General features: G+C 41.6%; 1 protein-coding gene across 1 annotated transcript; it reads left to right on the forward strand.

The window, feature by feature from the left end:
- The first annotated feature begins 337 nt into the window (after window positions 1-337).
- Window positions 338-1,279, forward strand: LOC128647109 (olfactory receptor 6C4-like). The gene has a single exon (XM_053699926.1). It carries the CDS (start codon window positions 338-340, stop codon window positions 1,277-1,279), a length of 942 nt encoding a protein of 313 aa, XP_053555901.1.
- Window positions 1,280-14,096: the final 12,817 nt, after the last annotated feature.

Here is a 14,096-nt window from a genome sequence, read left to right on the forward strand (position 1 = left end):
CGATATAGCTATACCGCCGTGAATCGTAATATGAGTTACTGGCCATTGCAGCGTAATGGCCATTTTTTCAGCGTTAAAAGCCGTACCGCAAAACTTGTAATCTAGCCGATTGCTTCTAAAAAAATAATTATTTCTTCTTTTATAGAGTTAGGTTTTTTAAAATCCTTGAAAACATATTTTTGATAACTAATATAAATTATTTAATGCAAATCAGATTACATTATATTCATGCTCTGCATTTTAAAATATCTGTATGCTTAATATATTTTGATTTCTCTGAAACTCTATCTTATAGGTGCTTCTCTAAAAATTAGCTACCGAGGCTATATTTGCAAAGATGAAAGTTATGCATAGAAATGGTTCTGATTATCAAACTAAATTTATTCTCATTGGATTTACTTTTGAGCCAAGAGTGCAGTCATTTTTTTTGGTCTTGTTTTTTATTATTTATTATACTTCTTTATTAGGTAATTTAGCAATAATTTTCACTATCTGGTTGAACAAATGTCTCCACACCCCAATGTATTACTTTCTTTTCAGCCTGGCATTTTTGGACATTTGGATTATATCAACCACTGTTCCGAAACTTCTCACAATCTTGGTAAGTAACAACAGAACCATCTCTCTACCTGGTTGCATTACTCAGCTTTACTTCTATGCATCCTTTGGCGCCATGGAATTGTATCTTTTGGCAGTCATGTCAGTGGATCGTTATGTTGCTATTTGTCAACCACTGAGATATCATTCAATTATCTCCAGGAGGACTTGTCTTTGGTTAATTATTTTATCTTGGGTTACAGGGTTCTTTTCTTTCATCTATCCCATAATCCAGATGCTTGATTTCTCCTTTTGTGGTCCCTTTGAAATAAACCACTTCTTCTGTGACTGCTCTGCTGTAGCAGAGATTAGCTGTTCTGATATTACAGTATTTTACCTATTCTTTTCCAGCATTGCCTCAGCTGTAATTCTGGGTTCATTCATCATAACTTTGTTGTCCTACTGCAATATTCTCATCACCATCCTGAACATCCCATCTGCTGATGGAAAAAAGAAAGCTTTCTCAACTTGCACCTCACACTTCACTGCTGTCTCCTTAGTTTATGGCAGCTCCATCTTTATATATGTGCGCCCTGCTGAAAGTTCTTCCCCTAACCTTAACAAATGGGTTGCTCTTCTAAATAGTGTCATGACTCCTCTACTCAATCCATTCATCTATAGTCTACGTAATAAACAGGTTCAAGATGCCTTAAAGTTACTATGTGTAGTAAAAGATGAATGAATTATTAAGAATATCACATTTTTTTCATTTCAGTTTTCCTATGTTTGGAGGATACAAGTTGATTTGCAAAAAAAATCCAGTAGTACTTAAATACCAGGTGATTGAAATAATGTGCATTATCTTTTAAATTGACTAAAACCCCTACATTTAACCACATATAACATTCATTTAATTAAGGAAATAAAACTAAATTGCACTATGCATTCATTATTATTGCTTTGATCATTGCAGTGGACCATTCACATTTTATCTGCTATGTCTTAATTTGCCAAATAATAAATAAATGTATTTTAATGTCTCTTTTTAACAAACAACAAACTTATCTGAAGACAAATGTTATCATAAACTATGCTTTCAAAAAGAAAATGATGATAGTTGCATCTGGATTTTTTTCCCCTTAAGAAACAACAGGGGAGCCATTCCTTAGTAGCAGGGTACAGTGCAGTGGTCAGTATTCAGAGAGTTCCTACAGAGTATTCTGCTTCTGACCGGCAGTTAGTGAGAGAGCCTGATAAGCCTTCTACATGATGGTCCAGTTTTTTAATGGTGCTAAGGATCAGACTGAAGACTCCTAATTCTAGAAACAGATGATGTGGAGCTGTGTATGAGGTAGGGATACACATCCATGCTTTCTTTCTCACTAAAGCATACATTTAGTATGAGAACTGTGTAAGTAGTATACCCCCTTCATCTCAGTCTTCACTCACTGCTTCTGGCCCTGTCCTAATAAAGGAACAGCATAACAATTTTAATCTGAATCTGATCGCTTAACATGTTTTTTTTTTAATCCATCTGTATTTATGAAGATTGAATCAGATATATAACAGACTTGCATTAGGATTTGGATAGATAAAAAAAAATCACTAATTTTACTGTATTCTTTGCATTTGTTTCAAAATTAAATATTGGCATCTTTAATGAATAAAGCAATATGCTCTCCGCAATCAGCATTGCACCAGCAGCTCTTGTGAACTGCTGGTGCAATGCCAGATTTGCGGCCAATCATCCGCTTGCAGGCGGTGTCAATTAACCCGATCGTATTCAATCGGGTTGAATTGTAGCGATGTCTGTCCGCCTCCTCAGAGCAGGGGGACAGGTTAAAGAGCAGCGGTCTTTAGAATTTAAACAACATACTTGTAGCAGTATCACTAGCTATTACCCTAACTTTCAATATTGACTTTATCCTTATTTTAGCATATATTGTGCATTGGGAAAATAGTGCATCATAAAATATTAAGGGCTAGATTGTGAGTGGCTCGCTGTTTCATGCAATTAATATCTGGTTTATAGCGGCTGTATTATGAGTTGAAAGTAAACGCAATCACGATTTACACTTGTAGGGTTAGCGCATATTCAGAGCCCTGGTTAACTGTTACAAAAGGTAAAAAGTGTCACAAAACACATCAAAAATACATTTAAAAGTACAGTTACACTAATAATAACACTATACAATTAGTCTCAGGTGTAAGAATAAAAATGGACTGCAAAGAGCTTTAACATAGAGATTATACATATACATGTCTAAATGTCTAAAAAATCTACAGGTGGCCCTCGGTTTACACCGGTTCAATTTGCGCAGTTTAAGAATAACAACCTTTTTTTTAGTCATGTGACTGCTATTGAAAAGCAATGAGAAAGCAGTGCATTGATTAAAATAGCCAGTAGGGGGGGCGGAGCTAGCTGCCAACGGGAGCAGACGTGCAGGGAGAGAGCTCCTGCTTTTTGTTTTATAAAAGTGACTATTTGAGCTAACAAATATCTGTTTTTAAGGGCAATTCTGACCTATTATATGCTGAACGAGTAACCCTCAGCTGCCCTATACTGAAAGGGGACATCCTCAAATAATCTCTAGCCTGCGGGGACTACGCTGAACTGACAGCCGCCTTATCTCACCGGAGGGTTTGGTGCCGGCTCTGGAGAGTCGGGGATCCGACTCGGAACATAAGCTCTTCAATTTCTTGGGGACTAAAAAATTGACCTCCGGTGCCTGTTGTCTAAGACCCGGTTTCCATGCCGGTTACACCGCAACTTGCCTGTTAACTAGAATTGCCAGTCTGAGAGGTGAGCATACCCCCCCCAGCCCATGTCCCTTGTGCCCGCATCCATTGCCCGTCATTGAGGGGTCCCGCGCTAAGGCATAATTTTAGGTGCGCAAACCCGCCATATTGCTGAGGCCTTCTTCCCATCCCGCGGCTCAACCGACATTGGAGACTTGAGGAGAAAACCATACCTGTTGCTGTCGGACATCTCTGAGGACCGGCTGCCCTTCCCTAACTGCATCTCCGCTGCCTTAGTGCTTGAAGGTTCCACCCGTTACGAGCGCTGCTGGAGAGGAGGCCTCTAGACTGGATCAGTGACTTCAGGTGTCCGGACAGACTCCGGAGGGTCGGGGCTCCGCTCCGGAGTCGACGCCTGCTGTCTTGAGGCCTGGAGGAGTTCTGCCTGTTCACCCGGGACACATCGTCTGGCAGCAAAGACCTGTAGACACAGCGGGGATTCACAATAGAAGGTGAGACTAACTGTTATCCGCTCCTGGGCCCACACAGGCACTAGACATCACACCTACAACAGGGACAACATATTGAGAGACTAGGCAGATTAGCTCTGTCGCCTATACACTCAAAGTTTACTTCAAGAGGCCTAGGGTATTAAGAGGGCCTTTACCACTCTGACATATCCTCCTGCATAAACAGCCTAGACACAACTTTCCATTAAACTAACCGCTAACTGCAGTTTCCCTGTCAGCCCTTCTATTAGACTCCCTTCCTTTCTCACCTGCCCTGGGAGAGGAGCAGCCTCTGAACAGAGACACAGTGACTGAGACACAGGGTATTTGGAGCTTGGCCATTATAATCCCACCTGTGCTACTTGTGCCTGCACTAATACCCCAAAGACCTTGGGTGTATAAGTATAATCTATCAGGAGGAATTAAAATTGCAACAAACCTTCACCTTATACACAGGAGCCAATGACTATAAACTTGCACAGTCTAGGTGCACTTTGCATTTACACTAATCTGATACACTACTTGGCATTTTTGGCTGCTGCGACAGCTTATGTGTCTTTGGGTCCCTAACTCAAAGTGGAGTGTTATCTTATAGGTTTGCTTTGTTAACCACTTTTATCCCCAACAGGTTATATTCAATCCGCTCCTGTTTTATCATTTCTCTCTTCCCACTCCTTATCATAAAGGTGTTGAAATTGTAATTTTGTGTACTACGGGTCACTGTTGATTTACATAAGTAAACTTTGGTAACTGCAACTACACTCCCTTGGTTTCTGCTGTGGGAAGATCACCAACTGGCTCTCCCTTTCCGGCTCAGCTTGTCTGAGTCGGTCACTTCCCCTTCCCTTTTTCCCTTCCTTCTGGTCGTATCCACTGTTCCTGGGCCAGTTGGGGGTGTGTGGGTATCAGTATTCACTTCGCTCAACCTGTGCTGGGGGGTTCCGGCGGGCTCCTGCCATTGTGTGGCGATTGCCTCTACCTCCTCCTCTGCAGGTAGTGATTTGGTCTGGTTTTGACCTTTAGAATGAGGGGTAGAAGCCGAATGGAACTTCTAGGCCTCACTCCCTAGGTGCACGCTCATTCTCGTTTGTAAGTGTAACCAATGTGCGTTAATGTAACATAACTAGATCTGTCAATCTAACTTAGCCGTACATTGCCTGGTCTGTTTAATACCTTGCTTTTAAGATTGCCCCTCGGGTGACCAGACGGTCACTCAACTACAGTGAAAATGCCTCACACTGCTAGGTGACAGTCTAGAACACCTGGTCCAACTAAGAAAACAGTCTTGGACCATTTTACTCAGTCAGTCAGAAGACCGGAAGAGGATTCACACGATGACCTTAGTGAACCAGAATCGGTAGAAGACAGGTCCCTACCTGATGCTACTCCACTTTCCAGATCTCAGCATTATATCACAGAGGAAACTCTTAAAAAAATGTTTGCACAGCAAACGCGCTCCATCACAAAGGAAATCCAAAGGAGCCATGCAGAGCTCAAGAAGGATATAGGAGAAATCAGAGATAGAGTTGACTCTCTAGAAAGACGCCAAGATGATATCGCCACGGACCAGACAAACTTACTTGCGTACTCTGAGTCGCTGGCTGATCAGTTGAGCCAACTTGAATTCAAACTGGCGGATGTCGAAGATCGTGCCTGGCGGAATAACATTAGATTCCGGGGCATTCCAGAAGATGTCTCACCCGCGGACCTGCAGAGCTACTTATCGGAGCTTTTTAACAATATGTTGGACACTACTGAAGGTATGACCACCACAATGGAGAGAGCTCACAGAGCCTTACGACCAAGATCTGTCTCGCAAGACAAACCCAGAGACGTCATTGTCTGCTTTCACAGCTTCCTCTTCAAAGATAAGCTCATGCAGGCTGCCTTCCGTAAACCACCTTTGGCAGAAAAATTTCAAAATCTTCAACTGTTACCAGATCTTTCAGCTCACACTCTACAAAGTCACAGGCTATACCAACCAGTCACTTCTGAGCTGAGAAAAGTGGGTCTTAAATACAGATGGGGCTATCCAGCCAAGCTGATTATCACTAAAGAAAACCAAACTCACACTGTATCATCATTGGCTCAAGGCTCCACTTTACTAGCACAATGGGGCCTCACAAAGGGCAGTACAGTGGAACCAGCTCCTGTCAAAGCAAGACTGAGGGCCACGGCACCTGACTGGCCTCCCAAAGACCAGCGAGCTAAAAGGCTAAAAACCCAAACAGTACAGGACTCTCAGGTACCCCCAGAGGCTCTACCCTGATTACTGGACAGGGCCAGATGATAACTTTGCTCTTTATTTGAACTTTTGTTCCTTTTTGCTCTTTCTCCCCAGCATAGGCATGGAAAGAACCCCTGACATATGAAGTGTCTGATTGGGCCTTAAAAAAAAAAAAAAAAAAAAAAAAAAAACAGTTTCTAGCCTCCTGTTATATCCTAATTGAAATTAAGTGATTTTTGATGTCTCTAGATGTCTTATTCATTAATGTTAACCTTTTTATAGCAGGCAATGTTACACCAAATGTCATAAGGGGTCACCCTAGTGCAGGTTGAGCGTTTATACTCTGCTGGGGAAAAACCGACAATGATGATGTTAAAGTTATTGATGTTATAGTTCTTGTTGGCTAATGTTTTATTGTTCTGATTTATGTCTATACACTACTTCACCAGGGCACTACTAATTGGATACCTCCATACCATAGATATACACAAACCAAACGCCCTATCACCAGGGCATCATTAATTAGATGCCCCCACAATATAGATACACACGAGATTTATCTTAATATTTGATGGAGTGGGGCCAGATAACCCAGCCCCTACTCACATAGCTCCCCCCCCATACAGGTAGCCCACACCAGGGTTCCAACTAGGTGGACTATTTCCACCCCACAGCCCAACACAGATCTGCAGGATCTATAATTTATCCAGAATCTCTTAAACAACTGCACTTGCACTGTTCCCTTCCCCTTCCCTTCCCACACCATGACAATGACAAACCGAATTAGATTTCTTACCCACAATGCGAGAGGCCTTAACTCTCCCCACAAATGAAGTCTTCTGGCCAGGGAGCTCCAGCACCACAATCCTGATGTTGCTTTTATACAAGAGACACATTGGAAACTAGATTCCCCACAACGCTTTCAATCCCGCTCCTACTGGGTACCTGACTACTCCCCCTTCACTAAAAAAGCTAGAGGCACGGCCATACTCTTACATCGCAGAGTAGCCTACGAACCCATTCAAGCTTTTAGAGACTGGCAGGCCAGATACACTATTTTAATCTGTAAGCTAAATCACACACTGCATACACTAGTATCCATATATCTCCCTAACTCCCATCAACCCGCATGCCTCCGCAAAATCCTTCAACTAGTGGACCAGTACAGACAAGGACGAGTTATTTTGGCGGGCGACTTCAACATGACTTGGGATCCCTCCTTAGACCGTAAAGCCACGACTCCTGGTAAAATCAACCCCCAGGTGATTAGTACCTCCGCTAAGTTCCGGAGTGTAATGTCTCATTATGGATATTTTGATGTGTTGAGATCCTTACACACAAGGGAAAGAGATTATACCCATTACTCACATCCTCATAGAACTTACTCTCGACTAGATCACATGTTTTGTCAAGCAGAGACCTTGGACTCCGTCATACGGTCGGAGATTGCTCTAAGCTCCTGGTCAGATCACGACTTAATTTTAACTGACTTGCACCCCACAGATAAGCCATTTCCTCGGGCAGATTGGAGACTCCCATGTCACATTCTGACAGATATCGCCTTTAGAGAGGAATTGAGACATGACCTATCTGAATAACTTAGCCAAAATGACAACGGGCAGACCCCTGATGATATTTTATGGGGCGCTATTAAGGTAATGGCTCGAGGACTCATAATCCGTAAACAGAGCCTTCTGAGGAAGCGGGCTGGTTTAACGCTTGCACAGGCGCATTTCAAGCTCAGGTCCCTGGAAACCTGCAATCGGGCCTCTCCTTCATCAGAACTGACAGAGCAAATTAGAATAGTCAGGGACCATATAAATCAACTGGAGTTAAAGCGCACTCAATGTGCCCTTTCCAAACTAAAACTGCTCTTCTATCATAAAGGAAACAAGGCTGATACGCTTTTAGCCAACAAATTACAAACTAAACATAGTGCAACCCGTATCTCACAAATCCTCCACAATAATATGCTGCACAATAAACCATCCCTCATAGGCGAAAGCTTTGCAGATTACTATTCCAAACTGTATAACATTGGCACTGCGGAAGGTCTGGAACCGTCCTCCATACTCGAAATAAAAAAATACTTATCCACCCTGAATTTGCCCGCGCTCACGACAGAGCAACAAACAGCGCTCACCTTACCAATCTCGCTGCTCGAAATCAAGCAAACCATTAAGCGCTTAAAGCCTCTTAAAGCTCCCGGCCCTGATGGGTTCCCTGCCCAGTTCTACAAACAGTATATTAATGAACTAGCACCATACCTACTTAGGTTTTTTGACTTAGCAAGCAGAGATGGATCTCTCAAAGAAGAGTTCCTGCAGGCTGCTATTGTCACGATACCCAAACCGGGCAAGGACCCATCTCTCTGTTTAAACTATAGACCGATTTCCCTGATCAACATAGATATCAAGATTTATTCCAAGATATTAGCTACCCGTATTGGTAAATTGTTACCAGATCTAATTAGCCTTGATCAGGTAGGATTTATCTATAACAGAGAGGGTCCGGATAACACCAGACGTCTCATCAACATCATGAGCGAATCAACTAAGATGAACAAGCCCTTCTCAGTCATCTCTCTAGATGCTGAGAAGGCTTTTGATCGGGTCAGGTGGGAATACTTGTGGGAAACACTACAAGCGTTTCATTTCCCACCCGAAATCTGTGTGGCCATCAAAGCTTTATACTCGGCTCCAACGGCATTTGTAAGAGGCTTGGGATTCCGGACCCCACCGTTTAACATAACGAACGGCACCAGACAGGGGTGCCCACTTTTGCCCCTGCTGTTCGCCTTAGCGATTGAGCCCCTGGCCACAACGATCCGTTTGGACACGTCCCTTCTAGGGATCAGACTTTCGGGCACTCTGCATAAAATCACATTGTTTGCAGACGATGTCACCATATTTACTACAGACCCTGCCAGGGCTATCCCTAGACTGTTAGAGACTTTGAAGATGTTCGGAGATCTCTCCTTCTATAAACTCAACTCGCATAAGACCGAAATCTTTTGGTGGGGAAACCCGCAACCCTACATTCGTGAATTGAAAGACAAATACAATTTCAAGTGGTTGACCGAGCGGATTACCCATTTAGGAGTAAAACTGTCTCCTAATGCCCAACAAATGATAAAGGATAATTACTCCCCCTTACTGACGGAACTACGCAACTTAAAAAACACATGGGACCATAAGTCCATTTCATGGATGGGAAGAATAGCATCGCTTAAAATGTCTTTCCTCCCCAAATTGACATATCTATTTCGTTGTCCACCACTTACAGTCCCTACGCATCTCCTCCTCCAATTACAGAGTGAAATCACAAAGTTCATCTGGCAAGACTCCCAGAATTGCTCATAGGACTTTACAACTCCCCGTATCCTCAGGCGGACTCGCATCACCGTCGGTAGTGAAATATTATGAAGGAGCTATGCTAACGCACATCTCCCAATGGGGAGTCCTCCAGTCTCATGACAGGTGGAGAAAACTTGAGCAGGCGTCACTGCCATCCAATGTTCTCCTTCGGGATGTTATATGGATTCCACCACATAGCCGCAGAACGATGGCCATTAGTAATCTGGTCATTCTGGAGTGTCTATCAGTCTGGGATAGGCTTAGATATCGCCAGCTCATCGCTCCCCATCCCTCTCCTATAACTTCGGTAGCTGGACTACTTACGGGCTTGCCTGACACTCACCCAAACATGTGGGCCCGATTAGGGGTTACTAAAGTCTCAGACTTTTGGTCCACCACGCAGCCGGATAAATTTATACCGCTAAAGCAGTTAAATCAGCAAGTGGCCATCCCTAGGTTCCTTACCTTCAAAATTACTAGGATCCAAAGCTTCTTAAGAAGCTGGAGCTTCCTTCCGTCCGCTTCCCGTCCCTCTACCCCTTGGGAATCTACCTGGCAAGGAGGACGCAGACTTGTCAGGCCACTGTCAAGGCATTATGCCCTCTTGGATGGCACCTCCCCGCCCACTCTGGCCCAGCATCTTCTAAGATGGGACTCCCTTCTCTGTATTGAAATCTCTATCGACTCCTGGCAAAGAGCTATCCAGCTGACTAAGAAGACTCTACATTGTGTAACAATGTTTGAGACATACTACAAAGTTCTCTCACATTGGTACTATGTCCCTACACGTTTGTCTAAAATGTTTCCAGGAACGTCCCGACTATGTTGGAGAGGTTGTGGCCTACATGGTAGTTTGCTACACATATGGTGGGAGTGTCCCATCATTAGACCCTTGTGGAAAAGAGGAATACGTACCCTTGCTGAGTACGGCTTTAGAGTTCCTGCTGGTCCAGCGCTTGCCCTTCTACATCTAGGTCTTCATGTCCTTCCCAGGCACCAAAGTCTCTTTGGTGTTTATCTCTTGGCCTCAATTAAAACTAATATAGCCCGGGCTTGGAAAAGAGATGCTCCTCCTAGCTGGCAGGATATCATCCACACAATGGCCTATTTGTACACTATGGAAAAGGCGATATATTTTGATCTGAACAAATCTGACCTGTTTGAAATGGCTTGGGCTGATTGGAAGAACAACCATGATACGTTGTGGCACCCACAGGTCCTGGCGAATGACGCCCAAATTGACAGTTAATGTTCTGACTATCCTCCCTGACGGATAGCATGCACAGTATCTAAAAGTACTGACTATAATATACCCCCCACCCCACCCCACACACATGTGCCTCCCCCTAAACTCCCTCCCCCCCCAATTATTTTCTTTTCTCTACACTCGAAATATCTGAGTTGAAGTGCCCTATTGTGTTACCACAGATCCGCTCACCCGAGCGAGAAATCACTTGCACATTATCTCTGTACAGGGTGAGGCCAACTTAATGTAACTAAACTAACGGATTCCTCCTGCTTGTTTGTCTCAGTTGTTTTTCCTTACAAATGTGCAGAATTTTTCTGTGTAGGGTCTGATGACCCATTGTTCTACTTATTTATAATGTTGAAAAAAAAGGGGTCCTGCAAGTCCCCAATTGTTATGTTATGGATTTGCAAAATCTTGAATAAAAACAATATTAAAAAAAAAAAAAAAAAAAATAGCCAGTAGGTGGAGCTGTCCATTTGTGTTGCAGCAAAGATACACACAAGAAGGCTGAATTAATCAGTGTAGCTAGCTAGACATGAGCTATCGAGCAGCTTTCTAAGGAACAAGATCTTCCTGTTTATAAATCATCCAGATTGGAATGCATAGAAGGAACTGTTTGCAGAAAAATGCAAGTAAAGTCTGTGTTGTGTGATTTTTTATTAGGTTTATAAAACAGTTTAGCAAATGATTTTGTTCATTTAACTCAGTTTAATTATATATTCTGTGTTGTGTAATTTTTTTTAATTAGGTTTATAATGCTGTTTACTATTTAAAGTCTTAATTTCAAAGCTTTAAAAATAAAATATTAGGTGTTACTTATGACAATTTTGAGAGGGCCTGGAACCTAACTCCCTCACTTCCCATTGACTTACAGTATAAACTGGGTTTCAATTTACAACAGTTTCGATTTACAACCATTCCTTCTGGAACCTAACCCCAGCGTAAACTGAGGGCTACCTTTATTTTTAAATATATATTCCTATGTATATCTGTAATATATATTGTACCAAAAAAACATCAGATATATGTAGAAATATATATTTATGAATAAATCGAACATATTCCGCTACGTGAATAACATTTGAATGCAAAATATTCCTATTTTCATGTCGGGTTAGTGCACTTGAGAAAATGCGATCAGGTTTGCCCGCAAGAAGGGTGCAAGTTTTTTTTTCCATTTTAAATGCTACATTGACTTCTATGAGGGAATACGTTAAAGCAGTCTTGATTTCCTAACCTCTGCTTTTTGCGTGCATCTAGCAAAAACTGTCAACTTATAATACGCACGCTGCCTGACACACACTACGGGGTCAATTTATCAAGCTACATATGGAGCTTGATGCCCCTTGTTTCCGGTGAGCCTTCAGGTCTAAAGAGCGCTGCTCCATAACTTGTCCGCCTGCTCTGAGACCACTGACAGAAATCATCCCGATCGAATACGATTGGGTTGATTGACACCCCCTGCTAGCGGCCGCAAATCTGCAGGCGGCATTGCACCCTCAGTTCACAAGAACTGCTGGTGCAATGATAAATGCTGACAGCATACGCTGTCTGCATTTATCGATGTGCGGCGGACATGATACGCTACATCGTATCATGTCCGCTCGCACATTTATAAATATACCCCAAAATACTTACATCGACCAGAGTTAAAATGCCAGCAGGAGTGATGAAAAGCACTACACTCATAATCTAGCCCTTATTGTGTAAAAATGTATATTTTTTTGTTTGTTTATTAAGCTTAATATAATAATATAATTACAAGAAACCAAGTATTAATATGTAGGTGGGGAAAAATTAAAATAGAGAGACATTTTAAGTTGAGGGAACTTAAAAAGATGAAAAGGAAATGACATTTGAAGAAAGAGAAGAAATCTAGACAAAACCCTATCCTTCACACACCTCCATACCAATATTTTATCACAGTTATGGAGGAAAAAAGTTTTGTAAAGAAAAATATTTTCTAACTTTGTGACAGAAAATTTAAACCAATATCAAATTAGACATAGACATCTGCAAAGAAAACAATACAATGATAAGAGCAAGGGGGGGGGGATTATAACCACAGCAGATGGGATTTACTTGGATAGAGACTTTTTGGCAACTATGCTTCTCCTTGCCCCTTTAAGCATTTTTTGTGGCACAATGGCAGTGAGAACACATCAGTAGGGGCAGTGGGGGATGAATAATGATGTGAATGCTGTGGGAAATAATTGTAATAATCCCCTAGAGCTCTACGTGTTATTTTTTTGCCCTAGTGTTAAAATTTGAACTTAACTGACATGTCATGCACAATAAATGGAAATGGTGTTTCATCTGGAGATATTAATAGGTGTCCATCTCAGTCCAACAATAGTGTTGCATCAAAAAAACCTACATCCTCTATGCTAAAACAAATACTCTGAATCAATAATCAACAGTTACATGGTACATTATGCATACATTTAATAAAATATCTTGTCCAAAGTGCCGCCCATAGTGCTTTGTCTGCCCTTCTTTCTTGTGTTTTTTGTCCAAAAAACTACTTTTATGACAGCCTTTCTACAGATTACACATTGCAAATTCCACATACAATGCATATGTATCTTCATACGAATGCACTTAAGTGAGGAATATTAGCCTATGTTGACAATTAATCACATAGAAGAAGGTTTATATATATACATCCTTCTCTATATATGTGTTTGTTTTATCGCATTAGACAAATGTGTAAAAGTTTACAAATGATTTTGAAATGCATTCTTAGCAATAAAGATGCTAGAAACATATGAGGCTACAAACTTTCGTTAGGCAATTTTTTAATTTTTTGTTTATTAGGCATAAAAAATTCACGAATACTGTTAAAATGCATTCTTAGTACAAATGATACTAGAAACATATGAGGCAAAAAAATCTGAGTGATAACCTATGAATCAGGATGTGTGAAGTGTGCACATATTAGTTAACATACTGTCTTTAAATTAATGTTATGTTAAGTGATATACTGTGCAATGCCATTAGTGAGTTCAATACACTGAATTGCTAATATTGCATGGGAGTCTCAAAACAGGGTTCAACATGGTGACGACTCTGCCAGACAATTTGGATCTCAGACGGAACATAGATAGACCTGGGTCTAGCTAGACACGAATTTGTCAATTTCATATACGTGACCACTATCTACCTATAGCGTTCTGAGCAACCGCATAAAGTCAGAAGTCATATGACTAACTGCAATTAATTTTCAGACTCTCACAGCGCAGAAATGATAAAGTGACAGTGTTAATTTAATTTAATTTAACTTAGTGCAAGAGCATGGAAACACTATAGGATATGATTATTTGCACCATGAACAGCCGCATTGATGAGATAGATCGAGGCTAAATCACAACAGGTCCTGCCGAGATATGATACACTTATATATAGTCATGACGGTATCAGTTATGAATTAAGTGCAAAGAATACTTTAACCCTATCAGCGCAGTAATGATGAAGTGACA

The sequence above is a fragment of the Bombina bombina genome, chromosome 2 (genome assembly GCF_027579735.1).
Source record: "Bombina bombina isolate aBomBom1 chromosome 2, aBomBom1.pri, whole genome shotgun sequence".
Classification (NCBI taxonomy): Eukaryota; Metazoa; Chordata; class Amphibia; order Anura; family Bombinatoridae; genus Bombina; species Bombina bombina.

Excerpts from the sequence above, each read along its gene's own strand:
- LOC128647109 (XM_053699926.1), top strand. The coding sequence starts at position 338 with ATGAAAGTTATGCATAGAAATGGTTCTGATTATCAAACTAAATTTATT.